At 34.0% G+C, this 21,002-nt stretch overlaps 1 protein-coding gene across 2 annotated transcripts in view; it reads left to right on the plus strand.

Moving 5' to 3' along the window:
• Positions 1–2,569: 2,569 nt before the first annotated feature.
• The window catches only part of LOC133297073 (exocyst complex component SEC6), a 34,121-nt gene continuing 15,688 nt past the window's right edge, over positions 2,570–21,002 (plus strand). Inside the window, exons 1-16 of one of the 2 annotated variants that reach the window (XM_061496139.1) lie at positions 2,572–2,694; positions 2,810–2,938; positions 3,289–3,327; positions 4,777–4,865; positions 4,989–5,079; positions 5,496–5,585; positions 5,715–5,794; positions 11,712–11,804; positions 12,368–12,394; positions 12,561–12,668; positions 15,591–15,729; positions 15,883–15,927; positions 17,745–17,800; positions 18,618–18,726; positions 20,459–20,599; positions 20,723–20,902. In XM_061496139.1, the coding sequence (XP_061352123.1) occupies positions 2,813–2,938; positions 3,289–3,327; positions 4,777–4,865; positions 4,989–5,079; positions 5,496–5,585; positions 5,715–5,794; positions 11,712–11,804; positions 12,368–12,394; positions 12,561–12,668; positions 15,591–15,729; positions 15,883–15,927; positions 17,745–17,800; positions 18,618–18,726; positions 20,459–20,599; positions 20,723–20,902 (1,413 nt within the window). In that variant the 5' untranslated portion in view covers positions 2,572–2,694; positions 2,810–2,812. Of the gene's footprint in view, positions 2,939–3,288; positions 3,328–4,776; positions 4,866–4,988; positions 5,080–5,495; positions 5,586–5,714; positions 5,795–11,711; positions 11,805–12,367; positions 12,395–12,560; positions 12,669–15,590; positions 15,730–15,882; positions 15,928–17,744; positions 17,801–18,617; positions 18,727–20,458; positions 20,600–20,722; positions 20,903–21,002 lie in introns of both variants that reach the window. The other variant, XM_061496138.1, reaches the window with a different exon arrangement.

Genomic DNA, 21,002 nt, shown 5'->3' on the forward strand with positions numbered 1-21,002 from the left:
TTAATTTGTGAAAATAATAACCGTTGATTGGCAAAAATTAACGGTGTTAAGATATAGTTGTAAGAGGTTATAAAAGAAAAGGTTGTAAGTATAACCTTCCTAAAATTTTATACCTAATAATAACCAATTCATTTGAAATTTCATCTAATAATAAAAAATGGGGAAAAATTCAAAAATCTACGTGTGATATTACTTTGAATCACTTATATTCCGGCAAAACGATCATATTATCGACATTTTGTAAAAATTTATCCAAGTCAAAGCACATTTCAAATGTAATGCCAGAGTATAAGATCAGTGCTTGACGAGACATGTTACTATGTTGGACATCTGTATGCAATCCCATCATGAAACTTGACGCATTCAATGCCGTCAGAGCTATTGACGCGACACATGGCATCACAACTTTCACGAAAATAAGGTCATTATTTTTTACTTTACCATTTAATATATGCATTATCGGAATAATTTTAATTGCATAAACAAAAAACAACTCCAATGAAATTTTCACTTGTTAATATTTAAATTCAAATGAAAATATTAATACAAATATTAAAAAAATCTCATTAATTTTTTTATTTGAAATTAACCCCAATTTTTTCCTACGTAAACATTTAATAAATGAATAAAGTTATAATACAAAAGCATAATTTTTTGACATTCTTAACCATGAAAAATAAATGAAAATTTCCTTATCATTATTTAGTTTATTTTTCTATCACTTTCACTCTTTCAGCATCAATTCTAAATTCTTAATGAATTATAAAAAAATAATAATTAATGAGATAATTATTTATTACATTGTATAAATTTACATTATAATATTTAGACCACACCAATGCCTCCACACAATGTTGTAAGAAGCAGACTAGAATGATGCCGAAAGCGCATAAAAAAGATGGTTAAACAGAAAGTTAGGATTTTCACGTAACCCTCCAGTTCTCAATTTCTATTAACAAATAATAAAATTCCACTCCTAGAATAAGGGTCATAAGCACCTTTTCATAGACTAATTACAAATTGATTCAAAATTCAAAAATCTAAAATTCTAAAAATAATAAAATTTCCTAAATTAAATAAAAGTAATTAACATCTAAAAAATAAATAAATAATTATAAATAAATAATTCAAAATACATCTCAAATCTTTAATCTCAAATTATTCCAAATATGTTGTTTTCCTTTTCTTCCCGAACAAATCACAATCACATCTGCTGCTTACGACTGGCTTGATTCGAAATCCGGTGGATCGATCAAATGATCGGTCCGGTTATCACATTGAATCTGTCAAGTACCAGACTCAGTGCGACCAGGCTGATTTTAGTGAAAACCAATGACCCGCCTTAGGTTTTTTTTAAAAAAAATATTTCAAAAAAAAATGTTTTCCAAAAAAAATCATAATTGACATATTTGAGTGATATGTTACTTACTGACTTACATAAGTTTTGTACCTACAATACTAATATTATCTTAGTTGTGTACTATGCAGAAAATTTTAATTTGATTTATGGTTAGAGATGTCATTTATTGAATCTAAAACACCAATATCACAAGCATTTATGAAACACCAATATCACAAGAGTTATATGTTTGTTTGATCATTTATTGGACAATAATGTATAATTTATTATTTTTATATTAAAATATTTAGAATTTATATTTTTTTCATCTATTTAAGTATGTTTATAATTTTTTAATATAAATTATAGATTTACACGTAATCATCGGATCATGCGGCTCAACCAATAACCAAGTAACCTGATACTTCAACCAGGTCAATGATCGAGCCAATTTTAAATTTTTAATAGGGATAGGATCCGTTTACAAATTTTTTTTGCAAATTACACTATGTACGACTGGTTCTACACTGCATGATTAAAGTATGACCGGTCGTACTTAGTGTAGTTTGTAAATAAAAAAATTTGTAAATATAACCTGCCCTTTTTAATAACATTATCCACATCTATGGGGTAAAGAACCAATAATTTTGTTTACCAAAGAAAAGAACCGATAACTTTTAGGGTTTATCATCTATCATTTAACATGACCACAAAAATTTTCCTACACACACAACATTTTGTGGGGCCCGCAGCAAAAAAAAAAAAAAAACTCTGGCACGCAAAACGAATCTCTATAACATAACACAATCACTTTTCCTACAACATAACTCTTATAAAACCCTAACTTTTATGGGGAAAGATATGGTAATAACCAATTACTCTTATTATTAATGTTATTACCGGTCAATTTCACCGTTAGATCGATTATGTTGATTCAACAATTATATTTATTTTCATCTTTGTATGGTTATGATTCCCCAGCCTCATATTTAATGGTGGGGAATCATAACTATACAAAGATAGAAATAAATATAATTATTGAATCAACATAATCGATCTAACGGTGAAATTGATCGGTAATAAATTGATACTTATAATATACTACCCAGATTTTATTAAAAAAAAAACCGAGAATTTTATACGTTTACAGATCGCGTGAAATTAAGATCCCTCTCGCACTTTTTATCTCGTCGTATTTACAGTGTAACTTTCTCTTCAAGCTCAAGTTCTCTTTCTAGAACAGTCTCATTCTCTCTCTACTAAGATTTCATCTCCAAATCTCAAATCCTCACCTCGTCAAAACCACATTCTCGCGCTCCTGAAAGCTATTTCGTGATCAATTTTCGTAAAATTTGGTCAAATTCTTGCTCAATTCGAGTTTCCGGAAAATCACAAAGATAATTTGTGTATAACAAGCGCATTCTCCGAGCAGTTGAGGATTTTTTTATTGTTTTCTGTTTTTGTGTAAAGGTGATGGCTGAGGATCTCGGCGTGGAAGCGAAGGAAGCAGCGGTTCGCGAGGTCGCGAAGCTGTTACCTCTTCCGGAGCTTCTACTTTCAATCTCATCCATCAAGGCTGATTACATTTCACGCCAACAGGTTTCAATTTGATTCGATTCACTTGATTTTTTATTTTATTTTGTTTTTTTTTAAATTATAACTGCTGTTGCTGTGTGCGCTTGAATTTGTGATTCGGTATTTTTTAGCTACGGTTTAAGCTACTTCAAGCTACTTCGAACCACATGTTTTGTTTTGTTAGCTCTGCTGGCTTTGATTTGGTTGCTATAGTCTATATTTAATCTTTAATTGTTTGGTGGCTGTAATGACATTTACAATTATTGGATAATGTTTGGTGCGTCTCTTTTCTTCATTTGTTGATTTTGCTGCTAATTTATACAGAATTTTAGGAGCTGCCAATTCTGAGTGTTTATATTTTGCTTTATTTTCAGGCCAATGATGCACAGCTTAGTACAATGGTTGTAGAGCAGGTATTTTTTTTTTTTTTTTTAATTGAGTAAATACAAGCTGATTAGATGCAGGTTATTGAAAAAGTTTAGACATTAGTAGTTGTGAACCTTCAAACTATTTTTTTTATTTTTCCCATAAAATGTCAAAAAGCATCATTTGCACATTAAGTGTGTGCTTGGATTAGCTTATTTTGTTTCATGAAAAGTCTTTGACAGAACACAGTAATGTTGTTTGATCCACGTAACCAACCCCACCTAAAGGAAAAATCTATTGCTGTTGTTGTTTCCAAATTGTTCAAGAAAGAGCTTTCGACTGAAAAGCTTTTTATAATTGCAAAATAGGCTAATCGAAACATGGGACGAGGAAGTTGCTACAATTTTAGCATGTGTTATTAACTAAGCTCTTGGGAGATATTAGCATGTAAATATACATTATAGAAAGAAAAATAAGTAAATTGTTTTATAGAGAAATTTAAATTATGGGTAGATTTATTGCTTTTTATTTTTAATTATGGAGTGTGTAAAGAAAGAACTAATACAGATAATAAATAGGTTTGCACCAAAAAAAGATGGTAAATAGTTCCACATAAAAGGTAGTTTTCTTCACCATTTGATGGAAGCCAAAGACCATCACGAGTTTAACTTCCACAGAACCACTGACTGACAATTTTAAGATGTTAAGTATGGGAATAAGGATGATTTTTATAACAATATCATTACCCCTTCCCTTTTACAGGCTTATTCCTACCTTACACTGAATCTGAAAGGTAGTTTATGCTAAAAATATTGCAAGACTACCCAAAAGTTGTTGGTCTAGTGGCGTCTCATCTAAATCCCAGGATTTGACCTGCCCAAAGGATGGAGAGGTTCAAACCTGAAACCGGATTAATGGGGCCTAGTAGGGCTTTGGACACCGGTTGGTATCTACCAAAAAAGAAAAAAATATCTCAAGACTTGGACTAGGGGGATTTAATTCTAACCATGACAGATGACATAGTTTATAGAATTTGTGAGATCACTGTGTGATTTTTACTGTTAGAGAAATATAATATAAAAACAATTAATGTAGCCTCACCCTATAGCTTAAAATTTTGGGTGAAATGGTTCTTTACATTGTATCAGAGCCTGTGTGACCAAGTGGTCACGAGTTTGATCCTCACTGCCTCTATTCTATTAATAAATAATTACATATTTTGGAGTTTTTTAACATAGGTAGGATTAGGAGGGACCTGTGCATTGTCCACACTTCAAGCTCAATGGACTTTTGTGTGAGGGGGAATGTTAGAGAAATATATTATTAAAATCTTTAATGTAGCCTCACCTAATAACTTAAGTTTTTGGGTTGAAATGGTTCTTTATAGTTACATCTAGCCCATTAAACATGCGTTGCCTTGTACTTTCTGCTGCTTTTATATTAATGAACTGGGGAACCACATTCTCGTATCTTCATATGCTTTGCTCATACTGCAGGTTGAGCAGGCACAGGCAGGACTGAAATCACTCTCCTCTTCTGAGATGACAATAAACCAGCTTCGTGAAAACTTTGTCTCCATTGAGAAGTATGATAAAAATGAGAATGAAAATGTTTTGACTTCTTTGAGGGTGGTTGTTGCTCTTGCATATACTCTTGCACCTTTAATATCTTTTACTTTGAGCTTACTGTGATTTTTTTGGTGCATCAGGTTATGTCAGGAATGTCAAACATTAATTGAAAACCATGACCAGATAAAGCTACTTAGCAATGCAAGAAATAACTTAAACACAACCTTGAAGGTTCTTTTTCTTTCCTTAATTAAATGTATAATTCTTGATTAAAAGAGTACTTGCGTAGGATCCATTTTATCACTTCATAGTCTTGATGGTTGTTATTTGGAACTTCTTCTCCCTGTTTTCTGCAGTAGTATTGAGCTTGTTATTGACAAATATTTCAAAATGGGTTATCTTCTCTCTCACTTTATCTCCTGCTGAATCATGGTTAAAGTAGCAGATGCAGTTCTGTATTGAGTGTTTTCCGTCTATAAAATGTTGCCTTCACGGTATTGATCTTTCATTGTTAGAATGGGATTGATACAACGTGCAGATTGCCAGTCGTTTGTCCTGATTTCGAGTAAACATGTTTTGAAACTAGTTGCATTCATATGTGCATACACGGTTTTATGGTTTTGGCTGACTTCTTGGTCTTCTAATAGGATGTTGAAGGTATGATGTCTATCTCTGATGAGGCAGCAGAGGCTCGGGATTCTTTGAGTGATGACAAAGAAATTGTCAACACTTACGAGGTAAGACTGGTCTTACTTATAGTGCAAAATATTTGTTTAATCATAAAATGTAGTAATGCTTGTCCAAATGTCAAGTGCAATTGAAGCCTCATTTTCCATTTTATCTCTATAACTTTTCCTTATTTACAGAGGTTAACAGCTCTGGATGGAAAGCGAAGGTTTGCATTGGCAGCTGCAGGGTCTCACAAGGAAGAGGTTGGAAGACTAAGGTCTGTGTCTTCTTAAGTGCACTGTCACATTCATGGGTTGTGTTGAAAACCATGTCTATGTTCATTATGCTAAGTTCATTGTAGTGTTTAGATTCATACTTGTCTGGGTTCATCTCTTTACGTCTTAGGTTATATAAACCCCTCTGTCTTGTGTACTTACGAACACAAACATATTTTCTCTCTGAAATTCAACATGGTATTGGAGCAGTACCATCTCTATTTTTGATTGTGCTCAAATTCTGACCACCCTTTCGAGAGGCAACTCCATTTCGTGTCTAACCGGTAGATGCACTACCTACTGTTGGCAAAATTCTTCCTGAAACCATGTCTCCCCTCTGGTTTCTCATTTCTGGTCTCTCTGGCTGTGTCATCCATCTGGCCACCTCTGCTTTTCCGTTTGCTTCTGTCAGAAAATTTATCCAGCGACCTTTTTGGCCATAAGCTCCACCACTGGACTTGTCGTCAACCAGTCTACCATGAGCTCTTTGGTTTTGTAAACTCCTCTCCATTGTGTAGTTGAGACACCCGAACAGATTTTCTCTCTGAAATTCAACTGGCTGTATAAGCAAGAATCATGGCGGGGGCTGCGGCAGATTCTGTAGTGAATTTCATTCTGCATAAGCCCCCATCTTATAATTATGCAGCGTCCCACGAGTATTCTTAATCAGTGGTATATAGATTTAAATTAACCTTTAGTGCATTTCAATCTTGGAATTGATAGTTTTATTTTGATTATCCAATTTGTGGCTATTTTATCAAAGATTTTGTTTGTGGCTATTATAAATCTTTGAATTGGTAGTACAGGAATGTTGACTTTTCTTTTAAAGAAGATAAAAAATTCCTGGTTATAGAAGACTGAATCAAGCGAATTAATCATCACATAAATCTTTGAATTGGTAGTACAGGAATGTTGACTTTTCTTTTAAAGAATGGTTATAGAAGACTGAATCAAGCGAATTAATCATCACATAATGGGATTCATTCAACTTTTTTGAGTAAAAGAATAAATAATACAAGTTTTGATTATTCATCACTTAAAGGGAGTGAACTGGAGCAGTGGTAAAACTGTTCCTTCATGACTGAAAGGTCATGGGTTCGAATCCAGGAAACAATCTCTTTGCAATTATGTAAGGGTAAGGCTGCGTATAAGGATTTTCTCCACCCCACACTCGTTAGTCGGGTTTAACGGGGAGTGGTTTATATGCATGATCCAAAACTCCTCCATGAGAAGTTCTTTCTGATTCTATGTGCAGACTGAATTATTTATACAGTCAATTGATGGTGTTGGAGGGATTTGAGAAATCTATTTGTCATGTTATACATGCATTGGCTTTAAGGTTTGAAAGTATGTTTGCCTGGAAGTTTTAGAAGAATATTCTATAAAAAAAAGGAAATCTGAGAATAATATCTTTTGATGTTTTTTATCCTTTGGGAACATACCACATTTTTTTGTATCCTTTGCATTATGTGTCATGTCCAGAAAGTGGTATGAGTTGTATGATGCATTTAAACTATTTGATTAGTAGATTTTACATCCAAGAAGGATATCTTTACACTTTGAAATATAATGTACTGAAAATGAACTAGCAATGTAATATTTGTTAACAGTTATACTGTTATTTGATTGGCACTGAGAACGAATATTGATAAGTCTTGAACAAAATGCAATAACTCTAAAGAAAATTTTTAAACCATCAAGAGCATATGCCATTTGACTGAACTGGACATGCAATGCAGTCCTTAAAATGGTTTTGTACAACTGAAAATTTAGTATATCAAAAATGGGTCCTATTTCTGTTATTTGTTGCATTACTCTCTCCCCATATGCAATTATGCATATAAGTATCTACTAGACTACTAGTTTTCTTATATGATTCTTTTGATTTTATGTTGGGTAACTGTTAAGATATATAAAACCATTAATGTAGCCTCACCCAACAACTTAAGTTTTTGAGTTGAATTGGTTCTTTACATGATATCAGAGTCTCGGTGTACCGGGTTCGATCCTCACCGCCCCCCACTTTCTTTCTAGTGGAATTTCTTTCTTCGCACAAGTAGGTGGGTCTGTGCATTGTCCACCCTTCAAGCCCAGTGGACTCTCGTGTGAGGGGGCGTGTTGAGATATATAAAACCACTAATGTAGCCTCACCTAACAGCTTAAGCTTTTGGGTTGAATTGGTTCTTTACAGTAACAAACTAACAATTAATAGCGGTCAATTGGTTGTTGATTTGTTAATACAAATTCGCTCATCACTAAAGTCATTATTTATTGGTCAGGCCCGCTAGTGGTTGTTAGAGAATTATAAAGCCATTAATGTGGCTTTCACCCAATAGTTTAAGCTTTTAGGTTGATTATCAGAGTCTCTATGACCAAGTGGTCACAAATTCAATCCTCACCGCCTCTTTTCTATTAATAAATAATTAAATATTGTGAAGTTTGGTAGCAAAGGTAGATGGGGGCTTGTATATTGTCCACCCTTCTAGCCCAATGTGTTCTTGTGTGAAGGAACGTGTTAGAGAAATTTAAAACCATTAATATGATTTTCACATAATAGTTTAAGTTTTTGGGTTGAATTGGTTATTTATAGTGGTCATTTATCCTCTCTTTAAGTGAATAATACACATGACTAGCTTTCATTGAAATCAAGGGTGAAGTGCTATGATTGTGTTTGCTGAAATTGAAATGTCTTGGATGCTGTTGGAACTTGAAAATGATTATGATACGGTTCTGCCAAGTAGAAAGTTAGGAAGGTGTATGAGAGGAAGAGGCACATGGGATTATTGCCAATCACAGATGCTGACTCAGCATTAGTTACCAAAGCATGGAATAAGTTGGTTAGGGTCACATTTTTAGCATCACACGAAGGCTAGGATATATAGAGGAGAAAAGGCTATTTTGAAGGATCTTTGGGACTTGGAACTTTGGGCACCTCTTGGGTGATTGGGAGAGTCTAGAGCCTATTTAATTGCTCTAGAATTATCTTGCATTATTTCCTTTTCTGTTATAGCATTTCTAGTTCATTGTATTTTCATTTTCTTGTTAAATTGTCTCTGAGTTGTATCATTTTCATATTGTAATACAGATATAGATACATCTATATACAGATCTGTGTTCGTTTCCATACTCCATTGTATGTTAGATCTATTTTCTGGTTGAAGGTCTGTATCAATTGGTATCAGAGCTATCCGATCTGGGTAGCTTTGAAAAAAAAAAAAAAATACAAGAAAGAAAGAATGGAAATCAGATTGGAAGATTGGAAGAAAAGAGAAAGGCTGCGCAAGAACAATGCTCGTCACGATGAGCTGTGTCGAAGGCTAGAAGCTAATGAGGTGAAGATGGCTGAGATCATCAGAAGGTTGGATGAGATGGCTGGGAGAAGAAGAAATCTAATGAGAAGGGAAGTTCCCAGGTTCTATGGAGACAGAGAAGATGATGAAGCTTGGGGATGGCTAATATACTTGCAACAATTTTTCCAGATAGAAAAAATCAATGAGGATGAGAAGTTGAAGGAAGCTGTAAGAGGGCTAAGAGGGAGTGCCTTTAGCTGGTATCAAGGTTGGAAATGGTTCCATCCAAATGCAAGCTGGAGGGATTTTGAGAAGGCATTAATAGAGAAATATCTACCAGAAATTATTTTGGTAGATGATGCAGATTCAGAATGTCAAAAATTTAAATCGAAATCGAAGCAAGAATCTGTATGGGAAGAGACGGAGACCATGCCCAAAGAAACGAGCATCGAACATAATAGAGCTGATGGAATAAACAAGGTAGAAAAGGATGAGAAAGATGCTACAGGATCTGAGAATGATAAAATAAATGAAGATGCTGATATCATGGTGGTTGAAGAAAATGAAAACGTCAAAGTTGTGAAATTAGAAATTGGTGTAATGGAAGTAGCGGGTAGCATCAAAGAAGGGAACCCGGGGAGAGCACTGTTGTTGCCACAACCGCTGACGGTGGTGGCCAACTCACCACCACCACCACCGGATCCGCCAGATGTGGTCTTTCATGGCAAGGAGTTAAGTCACGACTTTGTAAAGAAGCAGCCCTAAGAATGTCTTGCAACAGGGAACGAGATAAAGAAAGAGACAGAAATCATGTCAATGATGGAGTTGGGAAAAATTTTAGACCCAACGGCACCCTGTGATGATGTGCGTAATAGTGACGCCATTAAGGGGAAGACGAAGTTGCGTAGCAATAAACAAAGGAAAAAGAGCCGAGAATGGGTTATGACGATTTAGCAGCGACGGTGGTTTCCTAAACAGCAGAAGCAACCATCTTGGTTAGGGAAAGAATCGCACCAATTGAGCCATGTTACTAAAGCAATGGGCCTGGCCCGAATTGTTACCAAACTGGTTAGTCATGTTTCTGTTTGGGTTTTACTGGAGGTATGGGCTTATAGGCCCAGGGTGCTGTATGACTTAATGAGACCCATTTCTCAATATGTTTGCCCATCAAAACTTAGTAAAATTGCCTGGTTAACAACGTCGATCATGGAGAGTTTCCACGGAAAACCCAAGACCTCATTGTGCCCCAATCTAGTGCAACTCATCGTCATTTGCCTTTCGATTCAAGATACCTCGAACATGATGCAAATGAGATACGATTGGTTGTTTTTCATTACCTCAAGTTCTCGCTCCTTCAATTGGCTAATGCGTCATTAAGGGCAGACCAAAAAAGTGAGGTGTCGATTGAGATGGGTAGAAAGCGTTCAAGGTTGGTCAATTTGCGTTTAAATGTGGCAAGCTGGTCCAACTTGAAACAACGGCATCTCTCATAATTTTGGAGATTGATGATTCTGTCATAGAAAGCAACGGTTTTGGTAACAGGTCAGTAATGTATGAATTTGCTTTTGTTGATTGTGTTCGTCTTAGGGTTTGGGTTGGTTATTTTGAAGATGACGCATCCTGTTCTGTGTTGGGGGCTTTATTGATGCAATTGTCATCCAAGGAAATGGTTATAGCTCAGAAGGTGTTTGATAAAATTCCTCAGCGAAGTATGATTGCTTGGATTTCAATGATTTTCGGTTATGAATTCAACAGGTTCTCCAATGGCACAGTGATGCTATCTCATAAGATGCAGGTTGATGTTAATTCTGCAATTTTTGAGGCTGTCCATGCAGGAACCATGAGGAGGCCATCACTCAAACTGTTTCGAGAACACTCTCCATTTTGTCCATTTAATGGTGATGATGGAATGACAACAAAAATGCTATGGGATCCCGGAGGAAATCACTGCACTTTTGTTATAAACTGTCGTTTGCAATTCAAGCAATGGGATCCCGGTGGAAGGGGCTTGAGGGATACACCTCACCTTGAGGACAAGATGAGTGTTTAGGGGGGGAGTATTGATACGGTTCTGCCAAGTAGAAAGTTGGGAAGGTGTATGAGAGGAAGAGGCACATGGGATTATTGCCAATCACAGATGCTGACTCAGCATTAGTTACCAAAGCATGGAATAAGTTGATTAGGGTCACATTTTTAGCATCACACGAAGGCTAGGATATATAGAGGAGAAAAGGCTATTTTGAAGGATCTTTGGGACTTGGAACTTTGGGCACCTCTTGGGTGATTGGGAGAGTCTAGAGCCTCTATAATTGCTCTAGAATTATCTTGCATTATTTCCTTTTCTGTTATAGCATTTCTAGTTCATTGTATTTTCCTTTTCTTGTTAAATTGTCTCTGAGTTGTATCATTTTCATATTGTAATACAGATATAGATACATCTATATACAGATCTGTGTTCGTTTCCATACTCCATTGTATGTTAGATCTATTTTCTGGTTGAAGGTCTGTATCAGATTACTAGAGTTATTTATTTTGAGACTTATAATTAATTATTTTGTTTCGTTGTTCATTGTATAGTTTTAAGGCTAAGTATCTTTTTTTCCACATCTTACTCTTGTATTTGTCTCAGAGAATATTTTGAAGATGTAGATCAAACCTGGGAGACCTTTGAGAAGACACTATGGGGCCACATTTCCAATTTATATAAACTATCTAAAGAAAGGTAGGTGCCATGTTTTGAATATGAACATCTCAAATAACATTGCATGTTGTTTCTATGAATTGCTTCGCTTACTCAACTTCTGTCAATTGAATGCTACTTGAGATTTGAAAGTGTTACATTTACTGTTGATTTTTAGGGTTTGACGCATTCGAGTCCTTTCTTTGTTTGATTACTTATTCACTAGGTTAGGAATTTTTAAGCTCAAGGGTCTCGGTTACCTTCTCTAAAATGTAAAATCATGAAAGTTTCAGGTTTTGCTTTTATAATATATTATTTTTTGATATTTATTATATTAAACAAAAGCGTCACTTTTTGAGTGTACATAGAATGTTGGGGTAATGACCACCCTTGTTCTTGGGTGTTATTCTTTGGCATGGATGGATGTTAGAGGAGTGAATTGTTCGTGCAAGGTAAGAAATTCAAGATAAAGGAATGAAAATCTGGTCTGGTGGCTATGATCTTTCCATTCCTTTAGCACATTTGGATGCATTGCATTGTTAAACATGAAGTTATATGCCTTGATTGTGATGTGATGAACAATTATTATTATTTTTTCTTTGCAGCCCGCAGACTTTGGTTCGTGCTATACGGTATGTTGTTAATGGACAATTGCATTGTCCATCTTTTTTCCATCTCTTTATTCCTTTCATCTTTTCTTTAGATGATAGGTTATTGAAACTTCTAATCTGCTGCTGGGGAGTTTACACTTACTAAAATTAATGTAATCTTGTTTTCCCTTTCGTTATCCTATTCTAGGGTTGTTGAAATGCAAGAAATCCTTGATCAACAAGTTGCAGAGGAAGCAGCGGAGGCTGAAGGGGATGGTGCAATGGCATCAGTTGCAAATCCTCATAGGATTGCCGTGTATGTGATAATACTTTGAATTGATTTCCATTATCCTAGATAGATTGTGATCTCGAAAATTTATAATAATGGAAACAACAACCCTTGCAGCTATCTTGATGTACGATTTACTATATAGTTTTTCTGTGTTTGCTTTATATACTGCTTTTGGTAAACCCTCTAACAACTTGGAGATCCATTCAATTTCTCAAATGATGTGTGTATTAATTTATCTTGTTATTTCTTCTAAGAGGATTTCTTATCCTCTATTCCTGTACCTTTCTTTGCTTACTTTAATGAATTTCTTTTCTTATCCATAAAAAAGGAAGAGATCCATTGAAAGAATTTGGAGATTTATTATATTGGAAGGTTCATTACTTTCATGAAAATAATAAAAATCATTTCATATTTTTATTTGGAACTTCTCTAGAAAAGATAGTGTTTATTTTTTTTTTATTGATACCTTTTTCATATTACATGGGACGCAGATACAACGTAACACTAACACGTATATATGACAAATTCTAAAAATTATACTACATTCAACTAAGATACAACAACATATATTCTTTTTTGAAAAAAATTAATACAATTAATAGATTAATATAACATGAAATTAATACAATCTTAAATTAAAAGTACACATCCTCTTAGAATAAAAAGACATCAATGTAAACTACCAAAAAAAAAGAGACATCAATGTCTCGTAAGCCAAAATTAGTCATTGCAGGCAATAAAATACCATGATTCATTTAATCATTGTTGTATCCTACTTGTATTGGTACAAAACAAAAAAGAAAAAGAAAGGAAAGATGTAGGTGAGAAGTATCCAAAGGTATTTAACAAAATTTGACTGGACACGTGACTGACACTGGTTCGACAATAATTTTTTAGTGCCGGTGCTTCCTAGGTTTTGAATCTCTACATCTAATTCATGAGAAATATTTCTTCTGATGGTCTTTCTATCTAGTTACTTCTAATTCACAGATTTGGTCCAATTCAACTAATTATTTTTGAAATCCGACACTCCAGTTTTTTCTTCCATCTTTTTCAGTATTTTTCCCTTCCTCTTTCCTTTCTGATTCTCCGTTCATTGCTGTTCATCCCTGTGGCTTTTTTTTTTTCTTTTATTTGTTTAAAACTTCTGCTACTTGTTCTTGCTCGGGTGGTCATATGTATGGCTGTTTTCTTTGTCCTCTTCTCTGTCACGGTTGCCATCATCAAGTCAGGTGAAGTTTGCCATGATATATATATATATATATATATATAGGGGCAGATTATATTTACAAACTTTTTTGTTTACAAACTCTTACAAACTACACTATATTCTCCCGGGAGAATACAAACTTTTACAAACTACACTATGTTCTCCCGGGAGAAGATAGTGTAATTTGTAAAAAAATTCAAATAAGTGTAAATAGATCCTGTCCCATATATATATATGGGGCAGATTATTCTTATATCGGTGTAAGAATAAGAAGTCTTACATCTTAACCGTTGATTTTCGTGCATCTAACGCTTAACATTTATTGAGTCATAATAATTAAATTATTATTGATTTCCTCGCATCTAACGCTTAACATTTATTGAGTCATAATAATTAAATTATTATGACTCAATAAATCGTAACCGTTTGATGCACGGAAATCAACGGTTAAGATTTGGTGTAAGACTTCTTATTCTTATACCGGTGTAAGTTGATCCTACCCCTATATATATATATATATATATATATATATATATATATATATATATATATATATATCCAATGTAAGATTAAGTTGTCTTAATCCTCATCTGAGCCATTGATTTCCATTCATTTGATGGATGTAATTTATTGAATAATACCTATTAATTAATTATTAATCCCAAATAAACTATAAGCGTTATATGGACTGAAATCAACAGCTAAGATGGAGAGTAAGACTTCTTAATCTTACATTGAAGTAAAAAGATTCTGCTTCATATATGTGTGTGTGTGTGTGTATTTCATGAGTTGTTGTTTGTGTCTCTTCAACACTTGGATGGTTGCTCCATTTGCCCACTTGCATTACAATAGGTTCCAGCTTTACAAAAATGTGTCTGATTTTCCTGGTGATTTCTATTCTATGCACACTAAAAAGATTTGATTTAAAAAGAAAATTGGCATGTTTTAGTAGTTGTGAAGAGACTTATACAAAGATAACTTTTTGGTAAGGTATTAGAAGATTCACCATTTGTTGTCTTTAATTTTAAGCTCATGATTAGTCGATTTAAATAATTTTCCTAAAAGATTTATTATCATGTGTATTATTCATGATATAACTATTAGGTCTTTTTATTTACTTTTTGTATGTGTATTTATTAAATTTTACATTTTTCTTAACATGGCCGGCATGCAATCCACCATAATACTACTTGGTCTAACCTGCTAAGTCAATAGAATGATTTATGCATTACTCATAAATGCAATATAACGTAAAATATTGTGAGAATACTCAAAATTCCAGATTTAAGATGGAAAAATTTAGTACTCTTTTCTAAAAATGTTCACGTGAGATACTGTGAAAGCGTAAATCTAAATATACATCTAGTAATTAATCCCATGAGCCAGTATTAGTGGCCATTGACCATCAAGAACATTCATTCCCATGCAATGCAATAACAAAATACGTATTATTTCTCTCTGTAATGCCTGCTTGTTTTGTCATGAGACTTTTGCCCAGAGTTTTATTGTGGATATTTCCCAACATTATAATCTCTTCTCAGGGTCAGTATGGCATGGAAGTAAAAATGGGGTGAAAAATTCGTGAATCAGTTTCAAATACAATTTTACTAATAAAACTGATCCATGAATTTTTTCATCCCCATACTAAACTGACCTGTAAATTGTAAAATTCCCTCCCCCTCCCCCTCTTCCTCTCACTCGTTACTCAAAATTCTGTTAATGCTAATGAATTACAGAAGATCTACAAGTACAATGGCTTCTTCAAAAAATTTAACGCAGCAGAAATTGAAGGTTCAGGGGAAAGGATATAAGGATAAGTGCTATGAGCAAATAAGGAAGACTGTAGAAGGGCGCTTTAACAAGCTTCTCAATGAGGTAGCTGTCACTTACTTCTCTACATGCTCCCTCTCCCGCTACAAAAATGCAGACACCCATATGCTCATAATACACACACACACACCCCTGCAGAACTCATGAGAATATGTTGTTCTGTATGCAACTCACTGTCTATTTAATTTATGAAATCAGCTTGTGTTTGAGGACCTGAAAGCAGCTATAGAGGAAGCTCGAGTGGTATGTTAGACTGAATTTTGAGCTTCTGAATCTTTTAGTTTCCATTTTCCCAACTGGGACTAAATATTTGTTTTGCTTTTTGTTCTCCTTTCTCCCACCTTTATATTAGTTGATTGTGAATGAGAATAAATGAAACTCGTGTAACAATTAAGCTGCATTACATATATCTTCAAATCCTGTTTTTTATAAAAGAATTAAGCACATCAAGATTGATTGTCACTTTGTTTGGGAGAAAATTCAGTCTGGAGACATTGCAATAACATTTGTAAACTCTAATGACCATTTTGGAGTCATTTCTATTAAGGCCCCTACAGGTCACTGGATCAACTATATATTCAACAAGTTTGGTGCATATGATATATCCTAAGTGGTTTGAGGGGTAGTATTAGAATATCATAGATATTTATGGTATATCATGTATATATAGTAGGAATCAGTTAGGAGCAATCTTTATGAACTAATTTAGGATTGTATGTCTGTATAATTAGGATTAATCATTGTAATTAGTACTATAACTTATACATGTAGAGACCTTTTGTGGACTGTTTAGACATACAATTTATCCCTAATCAGATTGTTCGTGTTATTTCCAAGTGCTATAATATGAAATTATACTTTTCCTTTAGGTTTTCATCAGTGCTATTTAATGCTTAAAATAACTCTAATGCTTTAAGGGGAACAATCCAATGTTTAAACATATTGATTACTATATCTGCCCCTAGAAATCCATTTGACATCGCTTTTTGTAATTAAGGCTTTAGATCAATATTCAGTAACGATTTTCTGTGGAACTATTTTAAATGATACCTTTGACTATGAGAAAACAGGTCAGGATTTAATAATATAAAAAAATATTATAGATGCCAAAAGATTTTGTGTATCAACCACCCATATGCCAAAAGAGTAATTTAGAAGAGTCAATAGATTATAGATGCTCATATTTGGATTAAGATGGAGTTGGGGTATTCGATTGACTTGTTTAGCATAGTCATCGTATTGTAAAAGTTTATGCTCTGTAACGATTGGACGATTACTTGGCTATACCTGTAAAGAATGGATTTTGTTCTGGAAGCGCATATTTCATTCTGCCAAAATGTAATGGCCGTTCCTTGTGAAACCATAATTTTTGGGATTTATACAAATGGCATGAGTAAACTTATTTTATATTTTAATCTGAAATGAGGGGAAAGGGCTAGCGTATCCCCTCCAGAACCCTTAGGATGAAATGAAATGCCAGAATCCTACTTTAGTCGTACTAGTTGACATGTTACTGTGTAGAAAATTCAATTCTATCATTTTTAATGACTTTGATAATACATTGAAGTTTTTAAATCACCCTCCCTCGCTCCATTCTTTGTAGCACTGAATTCAATTATACAAACTGGTTAATGCTACAGTTGAAATAATTTGGATTTAAATATAGAAGAAGAAAAAGGAATAAAGATTAAATAATTTTAGATAATGACGTGATATGAAGTGATACAAAAGACAAAACACTAATATCTATTTATACTAATAGTAGACTACTAAAATAAGAAATCAAATCATGAAATATAAGGACATGAAAACTAATCGGAAGAGATCCTCTAGGATACTCTAAACTATTTTAAGGTGTAATCATAATATAATACAATATCTTTTGGATATTCTAATAGCTACAAAGTCATTACATATTTATTCTCCAGATCTCATATTTAATTACAGGAGAATTGTTTCTGTAAATTATTCAAATGTCATATCATTTCCAGCTTCCAGCACTTGAGATTCAATTTTATTCTCTATTACTGATGGAAACTTGTTTCTTCTGTGTCATACAGATTGGGGAGGAACTTGGAGATGTCTATGACTACGTAGCCCCCTGCTTTCCTCCAAGGTTTGCTCTGTGTTAAGTATACTGCCTTTTCAAACTTCTCTGCTTTTGGACAGGCTATCTGCTAATGAATAATCTCGTTATAAGATTTGGATGTGCTTCCTGCTATAATAACTTCTCTGTTTGGGAATGATATGTGCTTTATGTATGTTGAATAGTTTCTTTTTATTTGATCAAAGGTTCTTTAAATAATTTTAATTAAATTTTCTGATTGGTAGGATTTGTTGAAATACAAGTGTTTTAAAGAGAGGGGAAAATAGAAAAGATGTGAGACATCGAGAACAGAATATCTTACTAGGTACTCATAATGGGTGTAAATCAGAAGCTGACCCTATACCTCTATACTAATTCTTTGACTGTAATACGTATCTACCCTTCATTTTGGATGCATGCACTACAAGTGACTAATTAGTTAATCCCAAACCACTTTTGTTATTAATATACTATATTCTTAACACTTTCCCCCAAATTGGAAGCTGAGTTTTTAAGTTGTAACAAAAAAGAGACCCAAATTAAAATAGAACAAAGAACCCAATTTTTTTTTTTTAAAATAAAATAAATTCACCAACGAACTTAGGCAACTAGCACTCCAACAAAACCACTGCTGACATTATATGGTAGATAGCTCCTAGAGGTCTTCGGCTTTTCCCTTGTTCCCTTGACCTTGTCTCAGTTTCTCCATGGAACACAACTTAAACCCGCTTTTTGAGCCTGTCTGTGTAAAACTACACATTTCACTTAATCTACGGAAGCATTTATTGGTAGAGGGTTTCTTTATGTGCATGTTTTTTGTTTCTAATTCAGTTTTTACATTCTGCAGATATGAAATATTCCAACTAATGGTAAATCTGTACACTGAGAGGTTTATTCAGATGCTAAGATTGCTTAGCGACAGGGCAGACAAATTAACAAATATTGAGATATTAAAGGTATTTCACTGGAGTTGTTATTCATGTATAACATGTTACACATACTTGTAATTTCATATACTTCCTAGATAAAGGTGAGCCAGCCATGCATTTTCTACCTCTGTAACATTTGGAAAACTTAGTTACTAGCTCTCCAATGCATCCATATTACAGAATATGTAGTGATGCGTTTTTTATTATATTCTATAAGCTATGTTGCATGAGTACAGGTACGAGTATCTAATACAATAAGCAAATATGCTAATTTTTAAAAATATTAAGATAGATGACTGTTTTATCAACATCAATATCAATAACACCTTTATCCCAAACTAATTGGGGTCGGTGGTAGATGAACTCAAATGAAAGATACAAAGAGATTGAAAAAAGATAAAAATGAAATTTAAGAGTGTGTGTGGGGGTATATATATATAAGTAAAAATAGAAAGGGTGTGGAAAAAAATAATAATAAATAAGTAAGAGAAAAAAAGAAGAGAAGAAAGATGGGAAAGAGGAAAAGAGATAAAGGAAAAGAAGGGAAAAATAAGGAGGGGAAGATGAAGAGGAAAAGGACTAAAAATGGACTATTTGGAACATAGGAATAACAACGGGTCTAACCTTCCATCATTCTTATAGTTTTTTTCCATTCTGTCTTAAGACACACCATCCGCCAATCTATATCTCCCCCAAGTAAGTTTCGGTCTACCTCTACCTCTCTTTGTGTCGAGCTCTTGGTAACAAACTTTTGTTCTTACTGGAGCATCGATGGACTTTCTCATTACATGCCCAACCTACCTTAATCTATGTTCTCTCATCTTTTCAGCCACCAGTACTACTCTTACCTTTCATCGAAATCTTCATTTCTTATCTTATCCATCCTCGTATAATCACGCATCCACCTTAACATCCTTATTTATGCTACTCCCATTTTATGTTTATGTTGCCTATGTCCATGCTAACATTCAACTCCGTATACTATTGCAAGCCTTACTGTTGTTCTATCAAATTTTCTTTTTAGCTTAAGGGGAATTTTGCGATCACACAAAAACTCATGCACTACGCCATTTCATCCACCCTGCTCTGATTCTATGATTTACATTCTCATTAATCTCTCCACTTTTTAGCAAAATGGATCTTAGGTATCTAAAAGCATCTTTCTTGAGTATCTCTTGACCAAGTAGATGCACGAGATCTTGATCTATATGTCTTACCAGAGAAAACTCACATTTCATATACTCAATCTTGCTTCGGCTTAACGTGAATTCTTTAGACTCCAACATGCTTCTATATGTACAATAAAATGTTACTATTTCTATATGTAAAAAATAAAATAAAATTTATGCACAAATGATCACCGTAATCAGGATTTGCCGCCCGTGCGTCATAAGTCATAAGTAGCTTGTATTGAGTTTTGTGCTTGACTCAACAAACCCAGTGCAACCTGAAAAGTATTTTCATGGAGATTATGAGGTACTGACTTACATGTATCTTGTTAATTTATTAGTTAGGTCATCACATAATCATAGTAAGTGTTCATTTAATTGCTCGTCGTTGTAATCTTCATAGTGAAATAAAGTTTAATGTAATCTTCAAGCCTGTGTCTAGGTGCGAAAATTCTCTTCATGCCTATGATTATGTAAATTTAGTCATAATCATTTCTCTCTTCATCTATAGCTCTCTCTATTTTCTTTTAATCCCTTTGAATATTTTATGGGAAAAGATGCACCTATGCTTATATTTTGTTATCAAACAGTTAACTGGTTGGGTGGTTGAATACCAAGATAATCTGATTGGGCTTGGTGTTGATGAGTCTCTAGCCCAAGTGTGCTCCGAGAGTGGTGCAATGGATCCTCTTATGAACTCTTATGTTGAGAGAATGCAAGCCACAACAAGGGTAATCCTAGCTATCTTGTTTATTTATTTATTTGGTAATCTATGGACTATGATGTTCCTTGATGTTCCTTGGCTGACTTCTTTATTATACGTAACATTAGGCTTTTTTCTTAATAATTTCTAGAAATGGTACTTGAATATTTTGGAGGCTGATAAAACACAGCCCCCAAAGAAAACTGAAGACGGGAAGCTATATACTCCTGCTGCTGTTGATCTATTCAGGATACTTGGGGAGCAAGTACAAATTGTTCGTGATAATAGCACCGATGTCATGTTATACAGAATTTCCTTGGCAACCATTCAGGTAAACTGGAATGAACTTGGAAAATAAATTTTTCTAGTGCAACAATATGTTCAAGTATCTTCATCATTGCAAGGGCATCACGAGAAATCCATGAAGAGGC

This window comes from Gastrolobium bilobum, unplaced genomic scaffold (genome assembly GCF_033153095.1).
Source record: "Gastrolobium bilobum isolate Gb01-03AN ecotype WA unplaced genomic scaffold, APGP_CSIRO_Gbil_v1 utg17589, whole genome shotgun sequence".
In the NCBI taxonomy this organism is placed as follows: Eukaryota; Viridiplantae; Streptophyta; class Magnoliopsida; order Fabales; family Fabaceae; genus Gastrolobium; species Gastrolobium bilobum.